General features: G+C 52.1%; 1 protein-coding gene across 1 annotated transcript; it reads right to left on the reverse strand.

The window, feature by feature from the left end:
* Window positions 1–1,060: 1,060 nt before the first annotated feature.
* On the reverse strand, window positions 1,061–24,986 carry LOC116953894 (choline/ethanolamine transporter flvcr2a-like). The gene is made up of 10 exons (XM_032974198.2): window positions 23,549–24,986; window positions 17,737–17,878; window positions 12,827–12,967; window positions 10,288–10,355; window positions 8,325–8,428; window positions 7,523–7,633; window positions 6,236–6,341; window positions 5,224–5,335; window positions 4,561–4,619; window positions 1,061–1,907 (listed from the first exon to the last, which is right to left on the reverse strand). Exons 1-10 carry the CDS (start codon window positions 24,137–24,139, stop codon window positions 1,833–1,835), a joined length of 1,509 nt encoding a protein of 502 aa, XP_032830089.1. The 5' UTR covers window positions 24,140–24,986; the 3' UTR covers window positions 1,061–1,832.
* Between the last annotated feature and the right edge of the window lie 345 nt (window positions 24,987–25,331).

Raw genomic sequence — 25,331 nt, forward strand, 5'->3', positions numbered from 1 at the left:
TGGAACCTTAGTGAATAGAGAAATCACATCAAAACTTACCAGAATATCATCAGGAGTAAGTTTAATATCTTTTTGTATTTTTAACCACGTAAAGACCCACTGAGCTGGATATCTCTTTTTCAGAAGCGACCTGGCCACAAATGACAGCCCAACGAAGTGGCTTATCACGTGTAAAATCTATAGCAGCCTAATACTCTTGAGCGCACGTTTCTAACTGAAGAGCGCGGATAAAATCGGAGAGGACCCAGAGAAAAATCCACGCCAACGTGGGGAGAGACACGCAAACACCAAATATAAAGCAGGCGTCGGGGTCGGGATCGAACCCACGAGATCCTGTATACCAGGCGCGTTAGTTAACATCTCGCCACACGTCTGGTCAACGTAGAAGAGTTGATACAATTCCCTCAGAGGTAACTGCAGTGGGGGGGGCCCTCTTCCATCGGCAATGCGTGAGCAAGCATTGGCTGGGCACGTACCGTAACCACTTTTTTACATTGACGGATACACGAGAGAATCAATGTTTTCAACTGCAGTGCAAAATCTGCTATTTTGCAGTGTTACTTGGGACCCTGGGCGCTAAAGTGGCCTATCGATAGGCGTTCGCTGCTTTTTTTTGCAGAGGTTCACGGTTCGGCATCCGGCGGCCGCCCTGCTTATTGCTCCGGCGTGTCATAACCGTAATCATTGCACCGCGCTATTTGCTTCGCCAAGGACGTTAGATCGCCCGACATTCACAAGAATAGGCCATCGTGTGTCGTTGTCAGGGTCCAGATATTGCAGCTTTCAAAATGACCCTCAAATTACTCAATTGAGGTTATACTGTACATGGAAATACAATTTTTTTTTCTGCTGGCAGACTAATGCCCCAGGTCACTCTTGCAAATGAGACTTACCCTGGCCTCTTGGGTTCTCACCTTGTTAAACAACATGGATTTGAAACCGATTTACAATCAAGAGGGTAGCTGCTCTTGGTAAAGTGGTATTGTCAAAAATCTCAACACATCCGTCAATAACACTTTTGGCCTCTAGGTGAAAATATATATATACATCACAGGCGACGTTTTGGTAACGGCACATTTTTTTATTGCACGTAAAAATTATTGACGAATATGTTGATTCTGTGTTGTTGTTGTTTGTGCGTGTGCGCCACTGCCATCGCAGTATCAGAATCAGATCCTTTTTTTTTATTCCGGAGAAATCCGATGAGCTATGAAGCTCTTTTTCACACATGTCCAGTAGGAGCGGGTCACAGAGTTACAACACCAAAATACCGGCACATTCATGAGTGTGCGGGTGCCCCAGTATAACCATTTTCTAAATAAAGCCCCTTGTTAATTGCACTACGACCATATTTAGTCACATTACAGCTGGAACATGAATAACCAGTGGCATCTACAGGAGGTTATACCATTTTTAAAGCCATTCCCGTTTTTAGTGTACATGCCGTACTACAGATTTGGAATAAAGATAGACTTGTGAACAAATCGACTTGCGAGCAGACCTCTGGAACCTAACTCGTTTGTAAGGAGAGTTCCTGTGTGTATATATATAACAGGCAACGTTTTGGGTAATGTGCCTTCTTCAGCACATCACACTGTGAGGAAGGGTCATTGCCCACAACAATGTCGCCTCTTATTGTTTTTCCCCCTACTAGGGCAGTGTTTATTCATTGTTTGCTTTTTGTGTTTTTTGTCAAAGGTAGTGTATTGAACAAAAATAGCGAAACACGATTTGGTGCTTTAGCCGACGTGCGAGCAGGACGACGCTTGCACCGTCGTTGTAGAAATTCCACGAAGAGCCACCCCACACGTCCGTCTGGCGTTCGCCGTTGATCACAGGGCGCTCTGATGGAGAACTTCAGATGTGTTCTTTTCTGGAGTAGTCCCATTTATGACTATTTGCGGTTTCTGAATAAAGACATGTGTGTGTGTGTGTTAATATGAAGACAGTAGATCAGATGACACAATGAAGAAACTAAATAAAAAAACACAGGGAACATCATATTCTTGGTTCTTTCGGTAAAGTCACGTAGAAGGGAAACAATAAAATAATACAAATATAAAACCAAAAAATCCTCACGACGTTTCGACTGCAACACAAGCAATCATCATCAGGTGTGAAAACCACAACAAGAAAATTTGAAAAAAGTGGCGGTTATTTTTAACGTTAGCACCACGGAGAGCGATTTGACAGTTTGTTCAGGTGGACGAGTCCATCTATGTTCGGAAAAGAGGAGGGGGGAGACGAAAAATAATGGATGCGGTCTGAAAGCCACCTTAAGCGTGATCAATCAATTAAGACCCGAAATGGTTTATCAAATCCTTCAAATGATTGCTAAACCAGAATCCATCTTCTCGGTTGAAATTGTCTCTGTGTTTGTATATGTGGATAACCTCATGAACGAATCTCTCATGGTAGCCAGATGGCTTGCAAAGAACCTCAGGGAACATCGTTTAATACTTAAGTTATTCAATTGAACTTTATGGCGGCACCCCGGGGTCCCATAAGCCTCCGGCTCTCGCATAAACTGCGTTGCGACGTCATTTCATGTCTGTTGAAGGCGAACGACGCGGCGATCTATTCCTCTCGACGAGCTCTACGCGATGCGCTAATCGAAGTTTCAAAGTTTTGTTCCTTCTGCGCATTCGTCCTCGCCGCCGCGCTTGGACGACGCGACAACAGGACGATCCGCGCCAGGTGGGTCGCGGTGTTCATGCGCGCGGTGGGACGGAGTCAACCAAAAATACATTCATTAATTACGATTTTGACTCGCGTTTCTTCCGGACCCCGGGGGTCCCGCCGTAAGGTTCAATTACTGGATGAAGGCCTCCATGCGCTGTTGGTCATGTCCTGAATGCCCACGTAACACCTCGTCTCGACCATGGCAGTGTCCTGTACGTGGGTCCTCCACGGCGTGAAGGTGGATTTACTTCGCAGCGGCTTTTGGCTGGCCATCGAACAAAGATGTGCACCGCATCGCGCGCTTTCAGGCGTGCTTCTGCGGCCGTCTGGAAGGCTCTTCTGATATTAGGAAGCCACTGCGAGCGATGAACTTTCAAATCGAGATTGAAAACTCATTTCTTTAGAACTGATTTTTGTGTTTAGTTTGTGATCCTTCCCCAACGCACCTACGATTAGCACGGCCGGCTACGTACCCCATGTGCGAAATACGTTCAACGTACGGACGTACTCCAGGGCATTCAGAATGCCACCGCTGGACGTCTGACCGACCGCTCGTTCTCGTCGGGGGACCCTGAATCTCTCCGACTTTACCGCACCTACACCGCTGCCTTCCAATTGGGCTCCGTGCTGCACGACTGCAAATTTACTGGGCTTAATTCAACCGCGCACTCCTTTCGGCAATCGCCTCAACGTATTTGACCGATAAAACTGCGCAGCTTTGCGACCCTTGACCCTTGCTCGAGGAGTTTGAGGTCCGACCGCACGCCCCTCCGTCAGCCCGACGCTCACGGCAACAAAACGTCTCGAGAGCTTTTGGCATTTTTTTGCCGTCCGCGGCCCCTCAGGATGGGAACGCTGCGCCCCGAGAACCGCGCCTCCAAAGCTCGCCGAGATTCTCCCACTGAGAATTTTTTTACTAAAAAACCCTACTTGTTTGCTTTAATGATACGTGAGATAAACTCGAGATGTTTTTTTTACCACATTTTTAACTGCTCTGAAGCCCTTCGTTGGGTCTGCTGTGTCTTATTAAAAAAAAAACAACTATAAATAAAATAAATAAACACGGGGCTGTTTGACCATACTTCACCACGCGGGTCCAGGGTGTGGGTTGATGAATGGTGACCCGATGTCACACATCCACACCCGCTGCACCGCCAATGCCCGGATTCACGTGTCCCGTGAAGCCACCGCAGCGCGGCTATGTCCCAGCTCAGTGTGGCAAAGAGCCAGTGGAAAACCACCCGTGCCGTGCTGGCCCCATGCTGGCTCAGCTCGTCGCGGTGGCAAGATGTTAACTACATCGCCTGGTATGCAGGAGGTCGTGGGTTCGATCCCGACCCTGACGCCTGCTGTATATTTGGAGTTTGCGTGTTCTCCCCGTGGGTGGTCGCGTGGATTTTTCTCAAGTGTTTCCCTCTGCATTTTAAATCGACATGCGTTTAGAAACATGCGTTTAAGAATATTTGGCTGCTATAAATTTCCACGCGATAAGCCACTTCATTGGGCTATCATTTGTGGCCAGGTCGCATCTGAAAAAGAGCTGTATAGCTCAGGTGAGCCTTATATGGTCACATTAAAAATAGTTTTTAGTAGTTTTTACGATATGCAAGTGGAAAAATGGGTACTAGTTTTTGCCAAGTTCCCACACGTACGTAGAGTATGTTGACGTTCTTCCGTTCTTCCGCACTGTACGCAGCCAACCAAACAAATTAAATCGCCGGGCGTAGCCAAGTGTTTGTGAAGCGCCCGCCAACGATTATCGTTTCGGCTCACCAGCAAATCGAAGAACAAACCCTCACGACCACGCGTAGCGGGGACCTAACCCACCACCCGCGTCAATTCGACGTTGTAACGAGCGAGCGCGTGAAATCACTTTACCTCCATGTCGACGCCCATCTTGTTTGCCGCCAGCCTGCGCAGGTCAGCCTTGATGAGTGCTTCGACACGCAAATGAGGGGGCGAAGAGAGCATCGGAAATAATTATTCGTCTTCTTTGGTTCTTTCGGTAAAGTCACGTAGAATGAGAAAGCAGTCACGCAAGCTTTAAATCAAAAGAATTATTCGATTGCTACAAAAATATATATATTTTTTTAAAAAGCGTGTAAAGGAGATGGAATCGAACCGGCGACCTCTGGATTGCAAGTCGCAGTGTGGCAGCCATCACACGGCGGCAAGCTCCGAGGCATTTAAGGGCCCGAGACATTGTTATTATTATTATTGTTGTTGTTGTTAGGAAGCCACTTAGAACTGTGCACTTTTAAATCATCTAGATTTAAAACTCATTTATTTAGAACTGCGTTATATGTTTAGTTTGTTGTCCTTCCCCCGCGCCTCCGATGAGCACGGTTGGCTACGTATGGTGTGAAAGAAGTTCAACATACATGCGTACATAGAAATCCATGCTCTAAAATGATATGAATAATGACAGTGGAGTGTTTTACAAGAAGCAGGTGGTGAGCAATGCGTGCCTGCACTTAAACGATAAATCTACAAACTTTAAAACCATGAACTGTTAAACGATTATCTTGGAACATTTCTCACCTGTCAAGATGGTTCCCAGCAGCAGTACCGAGCAGAGCAGCAGATTTCCAGCGCGGGGGTCAAAATTCGTGACGATGTTTCCCTGGGACAACGTGAGGGTGATTCCGCAAACCTGCGAGCGGAATCACACGGTCACCGCTAACATTTGTCACCATCGTCGTCATCGTCGTCATCATCATCTGCGGACGTCCAATCGCGTACGATATTCGGAGAGCCAGGATCATTATTCGCGAAGTTTGACCTCCACGAGCATCTCCGGAACGTGCCGCTCGCGAACAGCGTGTGACTACAGTGCATTTTTTTTTCCTTGTAGAGCAGTGCAATTGATGATAGCGTTGAGTAGAAACATGCGTTGAGACGATTCAGATTATTTTTGTTGCTATCAATGTTCTAACAATAAGCCACCTTTGTTGAGCTATCATTTACGGCCAGGTCACTTTAAAAAATAAGTTAATGAACCTCGGTGGGCTGTGCCTGGTAGGATGGGGATGGTTTAGTGTTGTGTATTTGTTGGTGTTTGGGAGATCTGTTGACCTTTCCTGTACTTTGCACTGCCATCACGTGTTTTTGTGCTGTTTTTTGTTTGTATAGTTCTGACCCGCCCCTACTGGACATCCGTGAAAAAGAGCTTCATAGCCCATCGGATTACTCCAGCACAAATAAATACTCTGAATCTGATTAGTTCGACGGCTGTGGTGGCACTGTCCTCGCGGACACGTCGCACCCGTCTTGACGCGCAAGCTCCTGCAGCAAACGGCCTATGGCGGCCGATATGACCGAAGCGTGGACGGAGACCATCAAAGGAATGGTGCCCCCCCCCCCACCCGTGATCCGTGAAACCAAAACAAATCACTCGAGACGCCGATACTGGGCGGCAGCCGAGAGCGTCCGACGCGGACGCCGTCGCAAGAGGTCACGTTCAGCGTTCGGCGCGTCGGTCCTTCCCACCGGCACGGGCGCGTGACGAGTGAACGGAGTGACAGCGCCGAGTTGACGTTAGAAAGAGTTGCACCTGCACGAAGGCGTTGAGCAGACCCGAAGACGTGCCCTCCGACTCGGGGTAGGTGATCTCGGCCGCGAACTCAAATCCCAGCGGCAGATATCCCGTCATAAAAAACCTGGGACAGATTAAGGGGGCATTTCCCCACAATGGCAAACATCAGCCCCCCCCCCCACCGTGTGGCCTCAACGAGACTGTTGGGGCAAGTGCCGTTTAGCGGGCACCTATGAAGGCCGGCAAGGCAACAGTGGGCGTGGGTGGTCACCTCCACCCCCGGCCGCCTTTGTCTCCCTAGTGGCGATGTTTACGCACCGGCCCAGGTACTCGTTGAAGGCTAAGTCGACCTAGGGAAGGCCCAGGACCCAGTTCAGATAATCGTCACCGGTGTTGGCCGTGAGCAGGAATCAAACTCGGGTCCCTGGGTCCGTAGCAGAACGCGATAACCGCTGCACGACCGCTCCACACACACACACAGACACAAAAACACATGCGCAGACATGCGTGCAGCGGCGGCGCTAGACATCCGCGAAAACAAGCCAAAGCTCATGGCCCGAGTAGCTCGAGTGGAGAAGCGCTCACATCTCACCCAACCACACACAAACTGCCGATCGACGAGCCTGTGGTGAAACAATTCATACTGCTGGGTCGACAGAGGCCGGGAGGGGGGCGGCGGGTTGGCGGTCAAATTTAGGCAACGTGCCGAATGTTTTCGACTGCCGCACCTGGAGATGGAATGGAACAGGCGACCTCTGGATTGTCCACAGTCTACGTCCGCTCCGTGCCTCTTAACAGTCGTCACCGCTGACGCCCTGGGTTCGAACCCAGGCAGCTGCCTGTGTTTAAATTGGGTCCTCAGGTTGAGTGGAGTTGATGGTCTCAGCAAGGTCACGAATGACTGCACAAGACAACGATAAAAAAAACTCCCCGCCATATAAAAGTTTGGTTCTGCACTTAGTTTGCCAAAATAAAATTCCAGCTCTGAGAACATGCGACGAACGTTACTCTCATATGGAGAGTCGGGGGGAGGGGGGAGAAGTACTCCCCTCTCCTTTGCGCACGCATGGACCAGAGGTCACTTTTGAAGGGATCCCTCAGAGGTAGTTCTTTGATATCCACTTCAGCGGGCCGTTCTCTAATATAGAGGGGAGCGCTCGTTGCTCTGCAAGAGATCCGAGCGGACGCTCCGTCTCGCTGACGTTGACGCGAGATGGCGCAAATCGGGGATGAACGTTGCTGGAGGGGAAACGACACAAACAACTTCAGTTATTCAAGAAAAAGTAAAAGGGGTTGAGAACTCACCCAAGGAGCCCCGCGGTGAGATAGACGACCCAGAGTTTCCCCAGCATCAGCGTGAATGTGAAGGTGATCATCCCCGCAAGGGAGAGCGTGTACACGGCTAGCGTCGTCTGCCTGTCCACGCAGACACGACGGCCAACAACAATAACAACAACAAACACGTTTGGCAAGCTTACAACTAAAAACTAAACTATTTTTTTTATTTTACCACTTAAGGCCCACTGAGTTATATTAGCTCTTTTTCAGAGGCCACCTGGATATCACAAATGAATGCTCGGCAAAGTGACTTATCGCGTGGAAGTTGATAGCAGTAGCCAAATACTGCGAACGCGTGCTGTTGAGTCTAAATGTGGAGGGAAAACCCGGAGGACCCGGAGAAGAATCGACGCGACCACAGGGAGAGAGAAATTCAAACTCCAAATATACAGCAGGCGTTACGATAGGGATGGAACCCAGGACCTCCCGTATACCAGGCGAGGTAGTTAACATCTTTCCACCGTGGGTTATGAAATAACGACACCAGACGAATCTTGGTTAACCTGCCACGTTGATGCTAAACAGTAACCACGGCGACGTAACACACTAACGTAACGCAACTCCCTTGACATCTCCCCTTGTCAGATTCAACAACAACAGCAGCAGCAACAGCAAAATAACAATTTGAATTCGAATGCAACCAACAGTTCAGACAGCCACTGTGCAACGGTTCGAGAAGCACATCAACTTTTGGGAACAGTCGCATTCAGGCAAATCGTCGCAAATTCAAGCGACAGTTTACAGAGTCACCAAATGCAAGCGCACGTACTTGTACGTCTTGGTATAGTCCAGCCATATCCCGCACAGCAGCGAGCCCACCATGCCGGCCAGCACCAGGGTGAGGCCGATGCGGCCTGCATGTATCTCCTCGCCCTGTGTTCGCGCAACACAAAGACAAAGAGATTAATATCTCCCCTCCCCCCCCCGCCCCCACCGCCCCCCACATCACCCGTACAGACATAACAGACTGCAAGGAGCAAGCGCTGCGAGCAAGCGAGAAGCACCGACGAACAACTCTGGCTGTCGCCTGATGATGCCGGTTGTAATTACCGGGGAGAACGTCACGGAACTCGAATGGTAAATGTTGTGGGGTTACTCTCCAACACACCGCCGGTGTGCTGAACTAGTAGCCAATTGGAATGTTTTGTTCACGTGGCAAACCTTACTAATTGGCTGTATCGGGTGGTGGCGGGCTTAACGGCACATGTATATTTAAGAGATCTAACCCACAAACCTCTATTATGGAGAGCATCTATGAAGGCTGGAGCGGTGCACGAGGGGGTGCGTAGCCATCCACCACGCCCAGCAACCTTTGTCTCCCTAGTAGCAATGTATCTATGTTGAACTTTCGCACCGTACGTAGCCAACCATGCTAATCGGAGGTGCGGGGGTAGGACAACAAACTAAACACAAAAAGCAATTCTAAATAAATAAGTGTTTAATGTAGATGATTTAAAATCGCATAGCTCTAGTGGCTTCCTAATATCGTAAGCAAGAGTGTTCCAGATGGCCGCAGGAGCGGTGTTTACACACCGCCCCGGGTACTCGTTGGAGGCCGAGTCGACCTAGGGAAGGCCCAGGACCGGTTCAGATAATCGTCACTGGTGTTGGTGCCCATGGGTGGGAATCTAACTCGGGTTTACCGAGTTCGAAGTTGGCTCATGGTTGGCCCAACGTTGGTCAAACGTTGGCCCAATGTTGGCCCAACGTTGACCCGTGGTTGGCCCGACGCTGATACAACGTTGGCCCCAACGTTCCACGCCCGCTGGGCTGGCACTTCACGTTTCTGCGCCGAAGCTAACAAGGCCAGCTTTGCTCTGCGCGTCGTTCAGTTTTTTAATATGCTCGGTGGTGCAATTTCATTTCTCTCTCTCCCTCTCTCTCCAATGTGTTTAAACAAAAGCGCCGTTGTGGAGAACTCAAATAACTGAATGGATAAGCCGACAAACCCAAGGCGCCTTTGCTAAAACGTCTGGCATATCACCAGCGTCGATTCAAGCAACCGGTCCCGAGCTTTGCTTGTACTCAATTAATGCTGCCGAAGTTATGGCCCTCCCACACAGGGGGACCCCATGGGGGGGGGGGGGGGGGGGGTCCCCGATGGGTTTTGTGTCAAAATCAAACAAAAATCTGAAATTTTGTTCGTGTGAAAAGACACAGACGGATGGGGGAGGCTTGCTGACCGCTTAATAATTTCATTCGTCACGCACAGTCAGCGGAAGGCCCATGTGCGTGCGTGCATGTGTGTATGCGTGTGTGCGCGTGCGCATGCTGAAGGTGCTCGCTAACAGCACTTGCCCCTACAGTCTGTTAAGGCTATATGGGGGATCTTTGTCTTTGTGTGCGCGTGCATGCGTGTGTGTGCTAAGAACCCGGAATCCCGATTTCGATTCCCTCTCACGGCCAACACAGGTGACGAACATCTGAACCGGTACTGGGCCTCCCCTCGGTCGGCTCAAATGAGCACCTGGTGCGGTGTGTGTAAACACCGCCACTGGGGAGACAAAGGCGGTCGGGCGTGGTTGTTGGCCACCCACCCCCTTCGTGTGCCGTGTCCGGCCTTCACAGGTGCTGCTCGCTAACAGCACTTGCCCCCGACAGTCTGCTACAGGCCACACGGGGGATCTTTGTCTTTGCGCGTGCGTGTGTGCGCGTGTGTGCGCGTGTGTGCGCTTGCTTGCGTGAGGCTGGACCAGTTCGGCGAGCACCGTGCGCTGTGGGTCAGTGCTCACCGGGTAATGGTAGACCACCATCTGGTTGAGTAGGGTTGACACTGAGTAAAAGCAACCGGTGTTAATGCCTAGTAGCGCACATACACATCCGTGCAAACACGCACACGGAGACACACAAAGACACACGGCGCATGCGGACACACGGGCAAGCGTTAGTGGCCAGGCGCGCCCACACTTCGTGCGATCGAGTCGAGCGACTTGATTGCATTTGAGCGGGCCGCTCACGTTGCGGGTCGCGAGCTGTCGCGCAAATCGTCTGCTTGCAGCGGCAGCGGCAGAGGCGGATGCAGCCTCAGCCTGGGAGCGATCTGTCCGGCGGAGTCGCAGCGACAACGCTTCGCCGCTACCTGCCACGGGGGTGTTGGCGGCCGTGAGCCGGAATCGAACTCGGGCGGCCGGGGGGGTTCGTAGCGCAGCGCCGCGCTAACCGCAACACACGGACAAAGATCGCCCGTGTAGCCTTAACAGACTGTTGGGGCAAGAGCTGTTGGCGAGCACGTGTGAGGGGCCGGCACGGCACACGAGGGGGTGGGTGACCAGCACCACGCCGGGCCGCCTTTGTCTCCCCAGTGGCGATGTTTATTACACACCACTGCACCAGGTGCTCATTTGAGGCTGAGTCGATCTAGGGGGGAGGCCCAGGACCGGTTTCCAGACAATCGCCACTGATGTTGGCCGTGAGCGGGAATCGAACTCGGGTCGCCAGGTTCGTAGCGCAGCTGCGCCAAGCTAACCACCGCATTACCCCTCCAAAGACAAAGACACGCACACACACGCGTACTCACGTGCACATTACGGCACGCGGAAAAAAAATGTCGAGCGTCTGATTTCAAGAAGCGTCCAATTAAGCTCACCTTTGCTTACTTTGCCTTTTAATAGCGTCTCTTTAAATGAACACACAATTCCTTGCACGAGACGGCATTCCCGAAATACCTGATCTTCGTTGTTGTTCGCATTAGTCTTTGCTGCCTGCAGTCGGGTGGACCGACGGACGATTCACGTGACGCGCAAACGTAACCCCGTACAGCGGATTTGTAATCCGATGGTCTGATTCACGAGAATAGGTTTTCCCCTTTTTTTCTGGCAACAGAACAGCTGTGTTAAGATGTTAAAACACCAAACCGAAACTTTTTTTACAAGGAATCATGTCGTCTGCATTAACCACAATACTTGTGGGCAGAATGCAAACAAAAAAACATGCTTTGATAATATGATGCATTGTCTTTGAAACTGATTGGTCCACACCAGAGACAGCTTTCTTTCGAGCTCTCGTCTCAAACGGTGTTAGACCAGAGGACGCCAAAAGGCGAACACAGCACAAAGACAATGCCACTATCAGAGTATTGGGAGCTCGGGGTGAGCAGCTACATCATGGGACCTCCTTTGCCAGTACCAAAATATGAGAATATGTTTTCCCCTTTAAAACCTATTCTCATATTTTGGTACTGGCAAAGGAGGTCCCCCATGATGGTCTGATTCACCATTAGCTTTCCGATCACAGCAGAAGAAACATACGTGTTCTCCGCGACGAACGACTCGTAATTAAGAATCATCACGGTGAGGTCCAAAAGGCTTGCGAGTGACGCCAGGATTAACGTAGTTCCACAGCAAAGTTTCACGCTGCCCTGCCAACAGGCTGAGGCATCGCCGTCAGGCTCTTAAGCCTGTCATTCGCTCTTAAACCTGCACTTCAATTCACGCACCATTGCCGAATGCTGTTAAACGCCCGGGCCTGTGACACACAACACAACCCAGAACACTATTGCAAGCTCACCGGGACCTTGGAAACTATGAAGGGTTTGGTTGAGTGCCAAGGATAGCTCTTGGATGGGTGCCCGCAATGCGCACGCAGTAAGAAAAAGCTAAGCGGTAGATTTGAAAAATGCATAACGAAAAATGCATAACTCAGAGGCACGGGAACTACAGACGAAGGCAGCCGCAACCGGCGGCTACTCAACAATTGCCCAAGCTCTGGGGCCCTATATTGGGATGTTTTGCCAACTCCATTAATGAGCGACAATCCACGTGGGAGAAAAACGGAGTACTCGTTGATTCTGACCTTAATTAAAAACAAAATAACTCCAATATATATTGTCTGGTAGGCATTCATAAAATATTAATTTTCAGAGTCTCAAAGGGGTGAGGTGGTCGGGTGGGGGGCAATTGAGCCGGCAGCTTCGAGAGCATCAGCCGGGAATTGAACCGGAAGCTTCTAGGTCGGGGGTACGGCAACACAAAATAACAAGAGGAGGCATTTTAGTTCGAATTCGGTAAAGTAAAAAAAACAAGAGAACAACTCATTATTTCAAGAGCCACAATGCACTGCGGTGAACACGAGACGGCGAGTCCCGAATAACGAGCGGTCACGAAGCAGTCGCTGAAAGAGCCGCCACACGTCTCCCCCCGCCCTCCCCCCCCCCACCCCCTCGTTCTAGATCATCGGCGACCAGTGTGCGACAGCCATCACGACGGAAACCCCCCCCCTCCCCCGCCCTCCCCTCGCCCTCTCTCGGAGGACGATCCGTCTCGGCGGGGGTACCGTAGGTGATGATGAGCAGGATGAAGGGACGGTTCCTGAGGAGGCGCACGATGGAGTGGTGGAAGGGGGTGCCCTCGCCCTCGCAGTCGCGCCGCGTCGCTTGCGAGTTGCTGGGTGGCAGCGCCGGCTCCTCGCGGAACACTGCGGGGGGTGGGGGGCGGGGCGGGGGCAAGCGGCAGTTCGGTACGCGAGAGTTTCCGGCGACGGTGGCGTCGCCGTTCCGTCGACGACCAAAAAAAAACCGAAACCCAAGCTTGATCCATCGGACGTAATACGCAATTGGCCCGTCTCGGTAAGGGGTGCCAGCGGTGGAGAGATGTTAACTACCTCGCCTGGTATGCAGGAGGTCGTGGGTTCGATGTTGAGATGTTAACTACCTCGCCTGGTATGCAGGAGGTCGCGAGTTCGATGTTGAGATGTTAACTACCTCGCCTGGTATGCAGGAGGTCGCGAGTTCGATGTTGAGATGTTAACTACCTCGCCTGGTATGCAGGAGGTCGCGAGTTCGATGTTAAGATGTTAACTACCTCGCCTGGTATGCAGGAGGTCGCGAGTTCGATGTTGAGATGTTAACTACCTCGCCTGGTATGCAGGAGGTCGTGGGCTCAATCTCGACCCTGACGCCTGCTGTTAAGTTAATGCGGCCTGTTGTGTATTCACTTATTATTATTATTTGAGTTCAAATTTTGGTCGGAAAACGACTCAGCCCATTATCCCTCCGGGGTCAATAAAACGAGTAGCATTTTGTGGGTGTCTAGTGGATTGACGCGTTCCACCCCCCCCCCCCCCCACCATAGCAACGTGGAATTTCCACCGTTGGCTCAGGGCCGTAAGCAGGAGATGAGCACTCATGCCCACCCCCCCTCCCCCCAATGCTCATTTGCATCGGACGAAGGCCTCCCTCCTCGTACCGTGCCGGCTCACGGTGATTCTTTGACCGTGCTTCACCGCGTTTGGAAGTGCGGGTGAGTGAAAGCCGTTCCGTTCACACGCTTCCCTCGCTTCGCGCCGTGCATGCCGACCAAGAACCGATTTCCACCCGGCGTTCACTTTAACTTTGCGCGGTTTGAATTATCTGCGCGTGTGCGGCAATGCGGCAACACTCTGCGCATACCGATGTAGCTTAGAGTAAATGTTCAACACAAATATGATGATAATGATCACGATTTTATTTTGACGGAGGCTCCCTCCTTCACACCGGGGAACCTCAGGGCACCAACACAAGTGACGATTATCGTCACCGGTCATGGGCCTCCCCTCGGTCAACTTCGGTCCTGAAAACTCATATCTTTAAGAAATGCTTTTTCTTGTCTTTCCCCCGCACCTTGCAATTAGCACGGATGGCTACGTGCGGTGTGAAAGAAGTTCAACATGCATATGTAATGTGAGCGACTCGGCAGGCAGCTGTCTCCTCGTGCCTAGTTGTTTTGCGCGCCCTTTTTTTGGACAGCATTTACTACTACTACATCTACTACTACTACATCTACTACTACTACATCATATACTACTACTACATCTACTACTACATCTACTACTACATCTTCTAATACTACTTCATCTACCACGATGGCGGGGAGGAGGCCGTGATGGCGTGGAGGAGGCCGCGATGGAGGGGAGGAGGCCGTGATGGCGGGGAGTAGGCCGCGATGGAGGGGAGGAGGCCATGATGGCTGGGAGTAGGCCGCGATGGAGGGGAGGAAGCCGTGATGGCATGGAGGAGGCCGCGATGGAGGGGAGGAGGCCGCGATGGAGGGGAGGAGGCTGCGATGGAGGGGAGGAGGCCGCGATGGAGGGGAGGAGGCCGCGATGGCGGAGAGGAGGCCGCGATGGCGTGGGGGAGGCCGTGATGGCGGGGAGGAGGCCGCGATGGCGGAGAGGAGGCCGTGATGGCGGGGAGTAGGCCGCGATGGCGTGGAGGAGGCCGTGATGGAGGGGAGGAGGCCATGATGGCGTGGAGGAGGCCGTGATGGCGTGGAGGAGGCCGTGATGGAGGGGAGGAGGCCGCGATGGCGTGGAGGAGGCCGCGATGGAGGGGAGGAGGCCGCGATGCCGTGGGGGAGGCCGTGATGGCGGGGAGGAGGCCGCGATGGAGGGGAGGAGGCCACGATGGCGGGGAGGAAGCCGTGATGGCGAGGAGTAGGCCGCGATGGTGGGGAGGAGGCCGCGATGGCGAAAAGGAGGTCACTGACCCAATCACTCATCATACAATGATTCACTCATCATACACTCACTACCATTGACTCACTCACACATCATACACGGGGAGTGTCATGCTGACAGATATGGCTGCAAGTTTGTTTGTACATGTTATGTATATCGATTATTGTTAAATTTGAATCAAAGTTCCTATGATTACTGTTGTTAAATTGTATTTTATAGCTTTATTTTGGTGATTTCTAAAACATATGGTTAAGCCATGTTTCTTGCGGAAGTGCGGAGTTGGCCTGATAACTTGAATCTAAATTGTCTTATGGTTGTTATTGTTTGTGTTGCATCACACTGGGATTTTTGCACATAGCGTTGTAATACGGTGTTTTTTTGTTTTTTCTAGAAGATTTGCTGGTTTATCCAGGATGTTTCTATTGCGCGTCGTCGCTTTAAGATGTTCTCTGTTAAAATTTTGTTTGTTGCGGTTGCACCCAACTCAAGAGCCGCATGGCTCACAGGGCTCTACCTAATAAATGTAAAATGAAACTTGAAACTACTACTGCTACATCTACTACTACTACATCAACTACGACTACTACATCTACCACTACTACATCTACTACTACTATTACATCTACTACTACATCTACTACTACTTCATCTACTACTTCATCTACTACTTCATCTACTACTACATCAACTACTACTACATCTACTACTACATTTACTACTACTACATCTACTACTTCATCTACTACTTCATCTACTACTACATCTACTACTACTATTACATCCACTACTACTATTACTACATCTACTACTACTTCATCTACTACTTCATCTACTACTTCATCTACTATTTCATCTACTACTACTACATCTACTACTACATCTACTACTACTACATCTACTACTACTACATCTGTAGAGGTGCTAACTACTCACTGTTCAGTAACCTGCATTGCCACTAGGTACAGTATCAAAGGGGCAGTGCAGCGTTACCTCTGTGTGAACAACGGTTGGGGTCAGACGAGGTGAAGCGGATCATAGCCACAATTTGGTAAGAACCAATCAGACAGTTCCACGTGGGAATGTGAGATTGGTTAGACCTGGCCACAAACGGGTATAAGAAGGGTGAGCGCGCAGAGCGTGGGGAGTTCTCTCCCTACACGAAGACCAAAGCCCGGGCTGAAGATAGACAGGACCCTGGACCCAGCCTTCCAGCCCTTCTGAGAGTTAAGGCTCGGCGTATTCAGTGGTCAAGACCCGCCGGGCCAGCGGTGGGTCAGATAGCCTCTCCTAGGTCCCAGCCGGAGGACTCTAGGATAGCGGTAGACGTGTGAGTAAGTCCCGCCAAGATAGGAGGCTGTACCTCCTTAGGTTAGGAAGAGACCTGTGTGTAGGCCCCGCTAAGTCCGGAGGCTGTACCTTCTTAGGGTATCGGGTGAGGGGACTGTATACCCCTCTGTGTGTTAAGGACTGTGTAAGAGAATTATTACAATAAACAGAGTGAGCCTCATAAGAAGTTTATTTGTCATTATAAACACTACACATCTACTACTACATCTACTACTACATCTACTGCTACATCTACTACTACATCTACTACTGATACATCTACTACTACTACATCTACTACTCCATTTACTACTGCTACATCTATTACTACTACATCTACTACTACATCTACTACTACATCTACTGCTAGATCTACTACTACTACATCTATTACTACATCTTCTACTCCATTATCCACTACTACTGCCGTGCAAAGCGAGGGACACCACTTTCCTCCACACTGTAAATCCACATCCTGACAATGTATGTTGTATGTGTAGTGATTGTAGCATCACCACTGTGTACACACGCACACGTGTGACATCACTAAGCGGGGGAGCGTCACTACCACGCGGGTCTACACACACACATGACGTCATCCCGGCTGGAGGCGGGAATGACATCACGGCCGGTTCTGGACTCGGGAGGCCACGGGGGTGGTGTGAGGTCGTGGCACTCTCTGTGACCCCGGCTGGACACGTGACCGGATCCCAGTGGGGGCCGGGGGCCTAGGGGGCACCTCGGGGGGCACGTGGACAGAAGGGGGGCTTCGAGAGGGTTCTCGAAGGGGGCGTGGCCGGGGTGGGGCCCGTGCACGCCGAGGCCCATATAAGCAGCCTCCTCACAAGGTTCGAGGCTGCAGCCCGTATCAAGAACGAAGACGCATCGTGAAGACGCCAAGAAGAGTCAAGCCTCCAGTCAGCGGACCTGGCAGTAGCCCACCTGGCTGGGTCACGCTAGAGTATCTGAGAAGTGTGTGTTAGGTAGAGTAGGTCGGTGGTCACCACCCTGGGCGTAATGTAAGAGTTAACTGTTGTGTTCATTCATAAATAAGTGTTGCCTCCCAAGAAGTTGTGTGCGCCTAAATTCGAACCCACTACACATGTATGTATGATGAACTTCGTTCGCATCATAAGTAGCCAACCATGCTAATTATTGCTCGACTCGGTGGCTTAATCATGTGGAAATGTATAGCAGCCAAATACTCTAAACGCGTGATGTTGATTCCAAATGTGGCGGGGAAAACTGGAGGACCCTCGAGAAAAATCCACACCACCATGGGGAGAAAGACACCGCAAACTCCGAATATACAGCAGGCGTCGGGGTCAGGATCGAACCCACGACCTCCTGCGTACCGACGACGACGATGATGAAGATGACGACGACGATGATGAAGATGACGACAAGAGACGACGATGTCTCACCGATGAGGACGAGCAGGAAGAGCGTGGTGGAGATGGCAGCGGTGCCGTAGAAGAGGATGGAGATGCCCTTCCCCACCGCCTCTGTGTCCCCCGTGCTGGGCACCAGCAGAGGAGGCACCACGAAGCCCAGAGCCACTCCCAGCTGGGAGATGATGGGGGGGGGAGGGGGCGATAAAAACATCGGTCAGAAGCGGCGTTCAATTGGTCATCAATTAGTCATCAAAGAGTCATCAAAGAGTCATCAATTAGTCATCAATTAGTCAGCCATTCGGGCAGATTTGGTCCAGTCAGTCGACGACAGTCCCCTCCTCCTTCTTTCCCCCTCCTCCTTCTCCTCTTTCCCCCCTCCTCCTTCTCCTCCTTCCCCCCTCCTCTTCCTTCTCCTTCCCTCCCTCCTTCCCCCTCCCCCTTCCCCCTCTCTCCTCCTCCTTTCCCCCACCTCCTCCCCCCCCCTCATCTTCCTCCTTCCCTCTTCTCTTCCTCCTCTCCTCCCCGCTCCTCCCCCCCTCATCCTCCCACCTCGTTCATAAGCCCCCCCCCCCCCCCAAATTACATGCCCTTACCGAGGTACCCATTGGACCTGAGGCCAGAGGTCACGTGAAGGTCAACAGCCCACTTATTGTTCCCTAGCTCACCCCACCACCCCTTCATCTCATATCCTCACTATACGTCTCTCACTCATTAACCCCTTCATTCAATCCATTCATCATCATCATTTACCGTCATCAATTTCGCTTTTCACCGAATTCACGCATCACAGATTCGCCCGCATTGCTTCATACCATCGCATCTCTGCCATTACATCCACACGCTGCACCGTAGTTAATTATGTTTAAAGCGCCCTGGATAAAGCGCTAATGTAAATTTATTTGAGGTTAAGATATCCGCCTCCCTGGGGCGCTCTCTAACACGCAAAGGGCTCGCAAATCGCCGCCACGTGACAGGTTAGAAAGGGATCTTCGTACTGTGGACTCGACGCCAACAGCAACATTTGAGATACAAACGGTCGGGGCTGGAAGGACAATTATTATCATCAGCAGCAGCAGCAGCCACAATCTATCCACTGCTGGAGCAGGCCATCAAACCATCTCTCGGGGGGGTGGGGAGTGGGATCCAGCCACGCAAAACAATTCAGCCAGCACCCGCGCGCCAGCCGATTCCATCGCTCCGTCTCCGCGGAGTTAAATCCATTCGGGCGTATCCCATTCGTTCCTATGGTCACTATTATCGACCACGTGGCATTTCCCCCTCCATCGAGGTCTCCTGCTAGAGGCTCACAGTGCTTCTCTTAGGGGTCAACGGCAGCTACAATGAGTGAAGCTCCCGGGACACAGTGGACAATGGTACCATAACCTTTTTCCCCCTTTGAAGTGGAAGGTGTAGCCGGTCTTTTTAATGCTAACCCAGGACTGCGTAAAGTTATCTTACGACCGAAGCAAAAGCCCCACAATGCTACGGCTGCGCACGATGCGAGAGAAATGAAATGTACACAGACGCATCGCCATAACGTTAGACGAGTGGTGGTTGTACCTCCCATGGTTTTCCCCTGTGCAGGAAATCCTTTGGCTTCCTCTAAGCCCCGGTCAAATCGCGTGACAAAATCCGCATCAGCTGATCGTACAATCGAGCCAAACGATCGGGCCAAACTCATAACTGTAAACTCGCGCGTCTTTACTCAATCGGTCGTTAACAGATGTTTAAAAACTTTGCTTAGCCATCACACGAGCACGGATTAATCTGATCATTTGTACCATTACTACAATTTTTTTTATGTTACCAGGTAAGGCTCAGCGAGCTGTAGAGCTTTTTTTGTTGTTGAGAAGCGACCTGGCCACAGGTAATGATAGCACAACGAAGTGGCTTATCACGTGGAAATGTCAAGCTGCTGAACACCATAAACGCGTGGTGATGTTGATTCTAAATGTGGAGGGGAAAAACCAGGAGGACCCGAAGAAAAATCCGCGCGACCGCGGGGAGAGAGAGACACGCAAACTCCAAATATACAGCAGCAGCAGCAGCAGGCGTCAGGGTCGCGATCAACCCACGACCTCCTGCATACCAGGCGAGGTAGTTAGTCCATAACACGTTTTTTGGGTTAGATAGCATAAATATTTAAATGTGTCGTTAAACCCGCCACCACCCAATACAGTCAACTAATAACGAATTGACATGTAAAGAGAACGTGCCAATTCGTCACTAGTACAGCCACACCGGTGTGTTGTAGAGCCAAGTCACAACATTTACAATGAGTACGACGCTTCGCCAGTAATTACAACTCGCTTCATCAGGCGGACAGCCAGATTTGTGGAGAAATCCTACTGTTTCGTTCATTATGTAGGGATGTATATGGAGTCACGGTAGTGTAGCGCCAGTATCGAGAGAAGAGTGGAACTGCGTGTATTAGGTCTCTCTCGAAGGCCAGAGCGAGTGTGGCATGGAAAGGCTTTCTGGGGGGCAAAGCCCTGGTGGACGGTGGGAGAGAGGTCGGGCGAGGACATGGCCCTCTGAGTGAACCCGAGAGGGCACGTGACCGGACGAGGTGGCAAGGGGGGCCCAGAAGGGGTGAGAGGGACACGTGATGTAGGTGCCAGAGTCTTCGAGAAGGATCTGGAAAGGGGCGTGGAAGGGGGCGTGGCCAGACCCAAAGAATATGAATTCCTGCAGTCGACAATGGCAACGGAGTTTCTATCCTTGGGGTCAATCGGTAAAGTCTTTGTGTCAATCCGCCACTCGATGGGTTGTTTGACCATAGTTCACCAGGCAGGTCAGTGGGGGTTGGTAATTTCGGCTTCAAATCAGTGCCTGGCGTGATGTGTAAACATCAGCACCGGGGAGACAAAGGCGGCCGGGCGTGGTGCTGGCCACTCATCCTCTCGTGTGCCGTGCCGGCCTTCACAGGTACTCGCTAACAGCACTTGCCCCTACAGTCTGTTACAGGCTATACGTGGGATTAGCTGTTGTGGTCATCCACGGTGTGGTGGTTGTACACGCATGTTGAACTTCTTTCGCACCGTACGTAGCCAACCGTGCTAATCGGAGGTGTCTCACCTCGGTCATCTCAACCATAAGTGTGTAACCTCGGTGCGACGTGTAACCATCGGCACTGGGGAGACAAAGGTGGCCGGGCGCGGTGCTCCTGTAGCCACATCAACCACCACCCCTGCTCAGCTAACGGCACTTGCCCTGGCAGTCTGTTCAGCCCGTACGGGTGGGGTGGAATATTTGTCTCTGTCATTCCACGACGGGTTACTTCAACAACCACCGTCCCATCCTGCGATTCGCACGGTTGGCTACGTACGGTGCGAAAGAAGTTCAACACACATTGGGTACCGTACACGCAAGGAGGTTGTCTGCGTGTTGGGGTTTTTTTTATATTCCAAAGGACGTTATCTTTTTTTATTTTTGCGAAGTGGAATGCCTGGAAACGGACGTCGATTTTAACAAAGTCCCCGCGTGAAACGGAACTTTAAAAAAAGGATGACTCATCACGACATAAACATCGTTTTAGAGATCCTAATACAGATTTTTTGTTTATTTGGCGTGGGTTAAGATCGTCGCGCGAACAATAAATTGCGTCGTGAAACCCGCCGCCACCTGACACGGACAACCCGGTAAGGTTTGTCGCGTAAACCAAACGCGACCGATATTATTTTATAGACCGTAAGTGACACTTTGCGTTGGATTAAGTGATTCTCTGTACGGTCACGTTAGGGGGGATTGCCCCCCCCATCCGCGTTAACGATCAACTTGTCGGCTCGCCGTGCAAACTCAATGCGAACAAACTTTGAGGTTTTAAAGTTGCTTAGTTTAAGCGGATGAGAGAATGAGATAATATAGAACACGTAGGTAAAAAATTAAACAACAAATAGAACCAAAGAGTATGGATCCTTACAGTCACGAAAGCTTCAAATCTAGAATTAATATAGAACACTCAAGAGATGGATGGGGGGTGGGGTGGTGAGTGGGGGTGTGGTGGTGAGTGGAGGAGTGGTGGAGTGGGGGAGTGGTGGTGAGTGAAGGAGTGGTGGTGAGTGGGGGAGTGGTGTGTGAGTGAAGGAGTGGTGGTGAGTGGGGGGAGTGGTGGTGAGTGGGGGGAGTGTGTGGTGAGTGAAGGAGTGGTGGTGAGTGGGGAGTGGTGGTGAGTGAAGGAGTGGTGGTGAGTGGGGGAGTGGTGGTGAGTGGGGGGAGTGGTGGTGAGTGGGGGAGTGGTGGTGAGTGAAGGAGTGGTGGTGAGTGGGGGAGTGGTGGTGAGTGGGGGAGTGGTGGTGAGTGGGGGAGTGGTGGTGAGTGAAGGAGTGGTGGTGAGTGAAGGAGTGGTGGTGAGTGGGGAGTGGTGGTGAGTGGAGGAGTGGTGGTGAGTGGGGGAGTGGTGGTGAGTGAAGGAGTGGTGGTGAGTGGGGGAGTGGTGGTGAGTGGGGGAGTGGTGGTGAGTGGGGGAGTGGTGGTGAGTGGGGGAGTGGTGGTGAGTGGGGGAGGGTGGTGGTGGGGGAGTGGTGGTGAGTGGGGGAGTGGTGGTGAGTGGGGGAGTGGTGGTGAGTGGGGCAGTGATGGTGAGTGGGGGAGTGGTGGTGAGTGGGGGGAGTGGTGGTGAGTGGGGGGTGGGGGAGTGGGGGGAGTGGTGATGAGTGGGGGAGTGGTGGTGAGTGGGGGGGGAGGTGGTGAGTGAAAGAGTGATGGTGAGTGGGGGAGTGGTGGTGAGTGGGGAGTGGTGGTGAGTGGGGGAGTGGTGGTGAGTGGGGGGAGTGGTGGTGAGTGGGGGGAGTGGTGGTGAGTGGGGGGAGTGGTGGTGAGTGGCGGGAGGAGTGGTGAGTGGGGGGAGTGGTGGTGAGTGGGGGAGTGGTGGTGAGTGTGGATGGTGATGAGTGGGGGAGTGGTGATGAGTGGGGGAGTGGTGGTGAGTGGGGAGTAGTGGTGAGTGGGGGAGTGGTGGTGAGTGAAGGAGTGGTGGTGAGTGGGGGAGTGGTGGTGAGTGGGGGAGTGGTGGTGAGTGGGGGGGGAGTGGTGGTGAGTGGGGGAGTGGTGGTGAGTGGGGGGAGTGGTGGTGAGTGGGGGTGGTGGTGTAGCGTTCCGCGCGCTGCGCTACAAACCCGGCGACCCGAGTTCGATTCCAGCCAGGACCAACACCGGTGACGATTATCTCTGAACCGGTTCCTGGGACTGCCCCCTACGTTGACTCTGGTGTAGCGGTGTGCAGTAAACATCGCCAACTGGGGGAGATAAAGGCGGCCGGGCGTCGTGTTGTTCACCCACCCCCCTTCGTGTGCCGTGCCGGCCTTCATAAGGTGCTCGCTAACAGCACTCGCCCCGACAGTCTATCAAGGCTATGCGGGGATCTTTGTCTTTGGGTTATAAGTCCAACTTGCAAGAGTTGACCCGAGTCGCCCAAATCACAAAAGTCAAAAAGTTAAAACGATTAACTTAATGAGTAACCAGGTGATTAATCTCCTATTCGCTCTCGCCACGTAGAGTTACACGAGCAAACCTTGCACCAACATTTAGACTGTATCCACTGCTGGATGAATGGATGCCTCCCCAGTAAACATGCCATCGTCGGCACGTGGTTAGCCCAACGTTAGACCAACGTTCCGCGTTCACACGTGGGTGGGTGGGTGGGCAAGTGAATGAGTTTGCGGCTGAGTGGGTGAGCAACTGCGTGGGGGTGCCGATTGGACGAGTGACTATGTGGATGACTGGGTGGGTGAATTGCTGAGTGAGTGGCCGCGTGGGTGACTGGACGAGCGAGTGACTGGATGGATGGCTGGCTGGGTGATTGCGCGAGTGGGTGCCCGCTGCCAGGGCGTAGGCGCCTCACCTGGTTGCCGAAGACACCGATGGAGCAGGCGGTGGAGACCTCTTTGGGGCCAAACCACACGGAGGCGAGGCGAGACGGCATGCCCAGGATGAACACCTGGGCCACGCCGCAGATGAACTGGGCCATCATGGTGATGCCAAACCCCAGGTGGTCGGGCCTCACGCTGGCCAGCTTCAACCACGAGCCGCACGCGTTGAGCGCCGAGCCGACGATGGCGATGACCCGCAGACCCTTGCTGTCGAGCAACCAGGTGACGGGAAAGATGAGCGGGATGTACACCACCATGTAGACCATGGACAGCCAGTCGATGGAGCCCGTGGCTACGTCGTAGTAGCTGGAGAAGACGTGGTTGAGGGTGCCGTACTCGATCCACTGGAAGGCGTTGGCCAGCGAGTAGCTGCTGAAGAGCAGGACCAGGACCCACCGACGTGACGAGAGTCCCGTCTCTGGCTGGGCGTCCGTGTGCCCGGTCGGGGTGGTCTCGTCCACGACCGGTCCTGGCAAGTGAGTGGCTCTCTCCGATGTCTCGTGGCTGCTGACATCGTCGATGAACTCTTGGCCCACCTCGCGAGTGGCCTCGTTCGTGGTCATTGCCACGAGGCTCTACGCCACCTTTGGGAGGTGTCTTCTTAAATGTTCTTAAACGTTCCAGCGAAGCAACAATTGCGCAAAAAAAATAATTTGCGTGTGATTTTATAGCCCGCGAGATTGCTGTACGTGCGTGTTCCTGCCAGTCACGAAAATGTCCACATAACCTGACTACAACTTTACCGCTGTGTGTGTGTATATATATAGTGAAATATTTGGTGGGTTTAATAGTACAACTATAAATTTGTAATTATTTACGAGATGTACACATTTTTTTTCCAGTGAAACATGGCCTGATAAGGTCTTACGAGTTGCAGCGAGCACTTGCGCAAGAAAAGTTACCTAACACGCGTGCACCACTGCTCCTCCAGGCGACTTTACGGATGGCTCACAGGTCTCTCTCGTTGACAACAAAGACAAACATCCACACCTACCGGCCTTTAAGTAATGCTTTAGGACAAGCTCCGTTAGCGAGCGGCGCCTATTAAAGGGCGGGCACGGTGTGCCGACGGGGTAATTGGCCACAGCATCACGCCCGGCCGCCTTTGTCTCCCCCAGTGGCGATGTTTACACACCGCACCAGGTACTCATTGGAGACAGAGTCGCCATAGGAGAGGGGCCAGGAACGGTTTTAGATAATCGCTGGAGCTGGCCGCGAGAGGGAACGCAACTCGAGTCGCCGGGTTCGTAGCGCAGCGCGCTAACCGCTGCGCCACCGCTCCACGCGGGCAAGCGAGGGACAGAGACGTCCCTATCAATTAACAATGCCGACTGAGCATGAAGTACAGTCCGACACGCACATGGGTTCTTTAAAATGTTAAATAACCACTGCTGAATACACACACACACAAACGCGCAAAAAATCCCCCCCCCCCCCGTATAGCCTGAACAGACTGTAGGGGCAAGTGCTGTTAGTAGGCACCTATGAAGGCCGGCACTGTGGCACACGAGGGGGTGGATGATCAGCACCACGCCCGGCCGCCTTTGTCTCCCCAATAGCTAACCGCTACACCACCGCTCCCTGCAGACCATCGCACGCGCGCGCGCACCACACCGACTCGGACGACCTCAAGCCGAAGACACAAACAGGGTCCAAGACTGATCTGGTTAATATATACTTGGGGGGGGGGGGAAATTTCCAACGTTGTCTTCTTCTTCGCTCGCGTAACTTTTACCGCATTAACGAAGGGGGGGG

The sequence above is a fragment of the Petromyzon marinus genome, chromosome 53, assembly GCF_048934315.1.
Source record: "Petromyzon marinus isolate PM22_M1 ecotype Great Lakes invasive population chromosome 53, UKy_Petmar_22M1.pri1.0, whole genome shotgun sequence".
In the NCBI taxonomy this organism is placed as follows: domain Eukaryota; kingdom Metazoa; phylum Chordata; class Hyperoartia; order Petromyzontiformes; family Petromyzontidae; genus Petromyzon; species Petromyzon marinus.

What these genes read in the sequence shown, in the direction of transcription:
- LOC116953894 (XM_032974198.2), bottom strand. Translation starts at nt 24,139, where the DNA reads ATGACCACGAACGAGGCCACTCGCGAGGTGGGCCAAGAGTTCATCGAC. An exon ending in TGGTGGTCTACCATTACCCG is followed by an intron (nt 8,429 to 10,287) that starts GTGAGCACTGAC and finishes GCGCGAACACAG; the next exon opens with GGCGAGGAGATACATGCAGG. An exon ending in CTCACCGCGGGGCTCCTTGG is followed by an intron (nt 6,342 to 7,522) that starts GTGAGTTCTCAA and finishes AATCTGTCCCAG; the next exon opens with GTTTTTTATGACGGGATATC.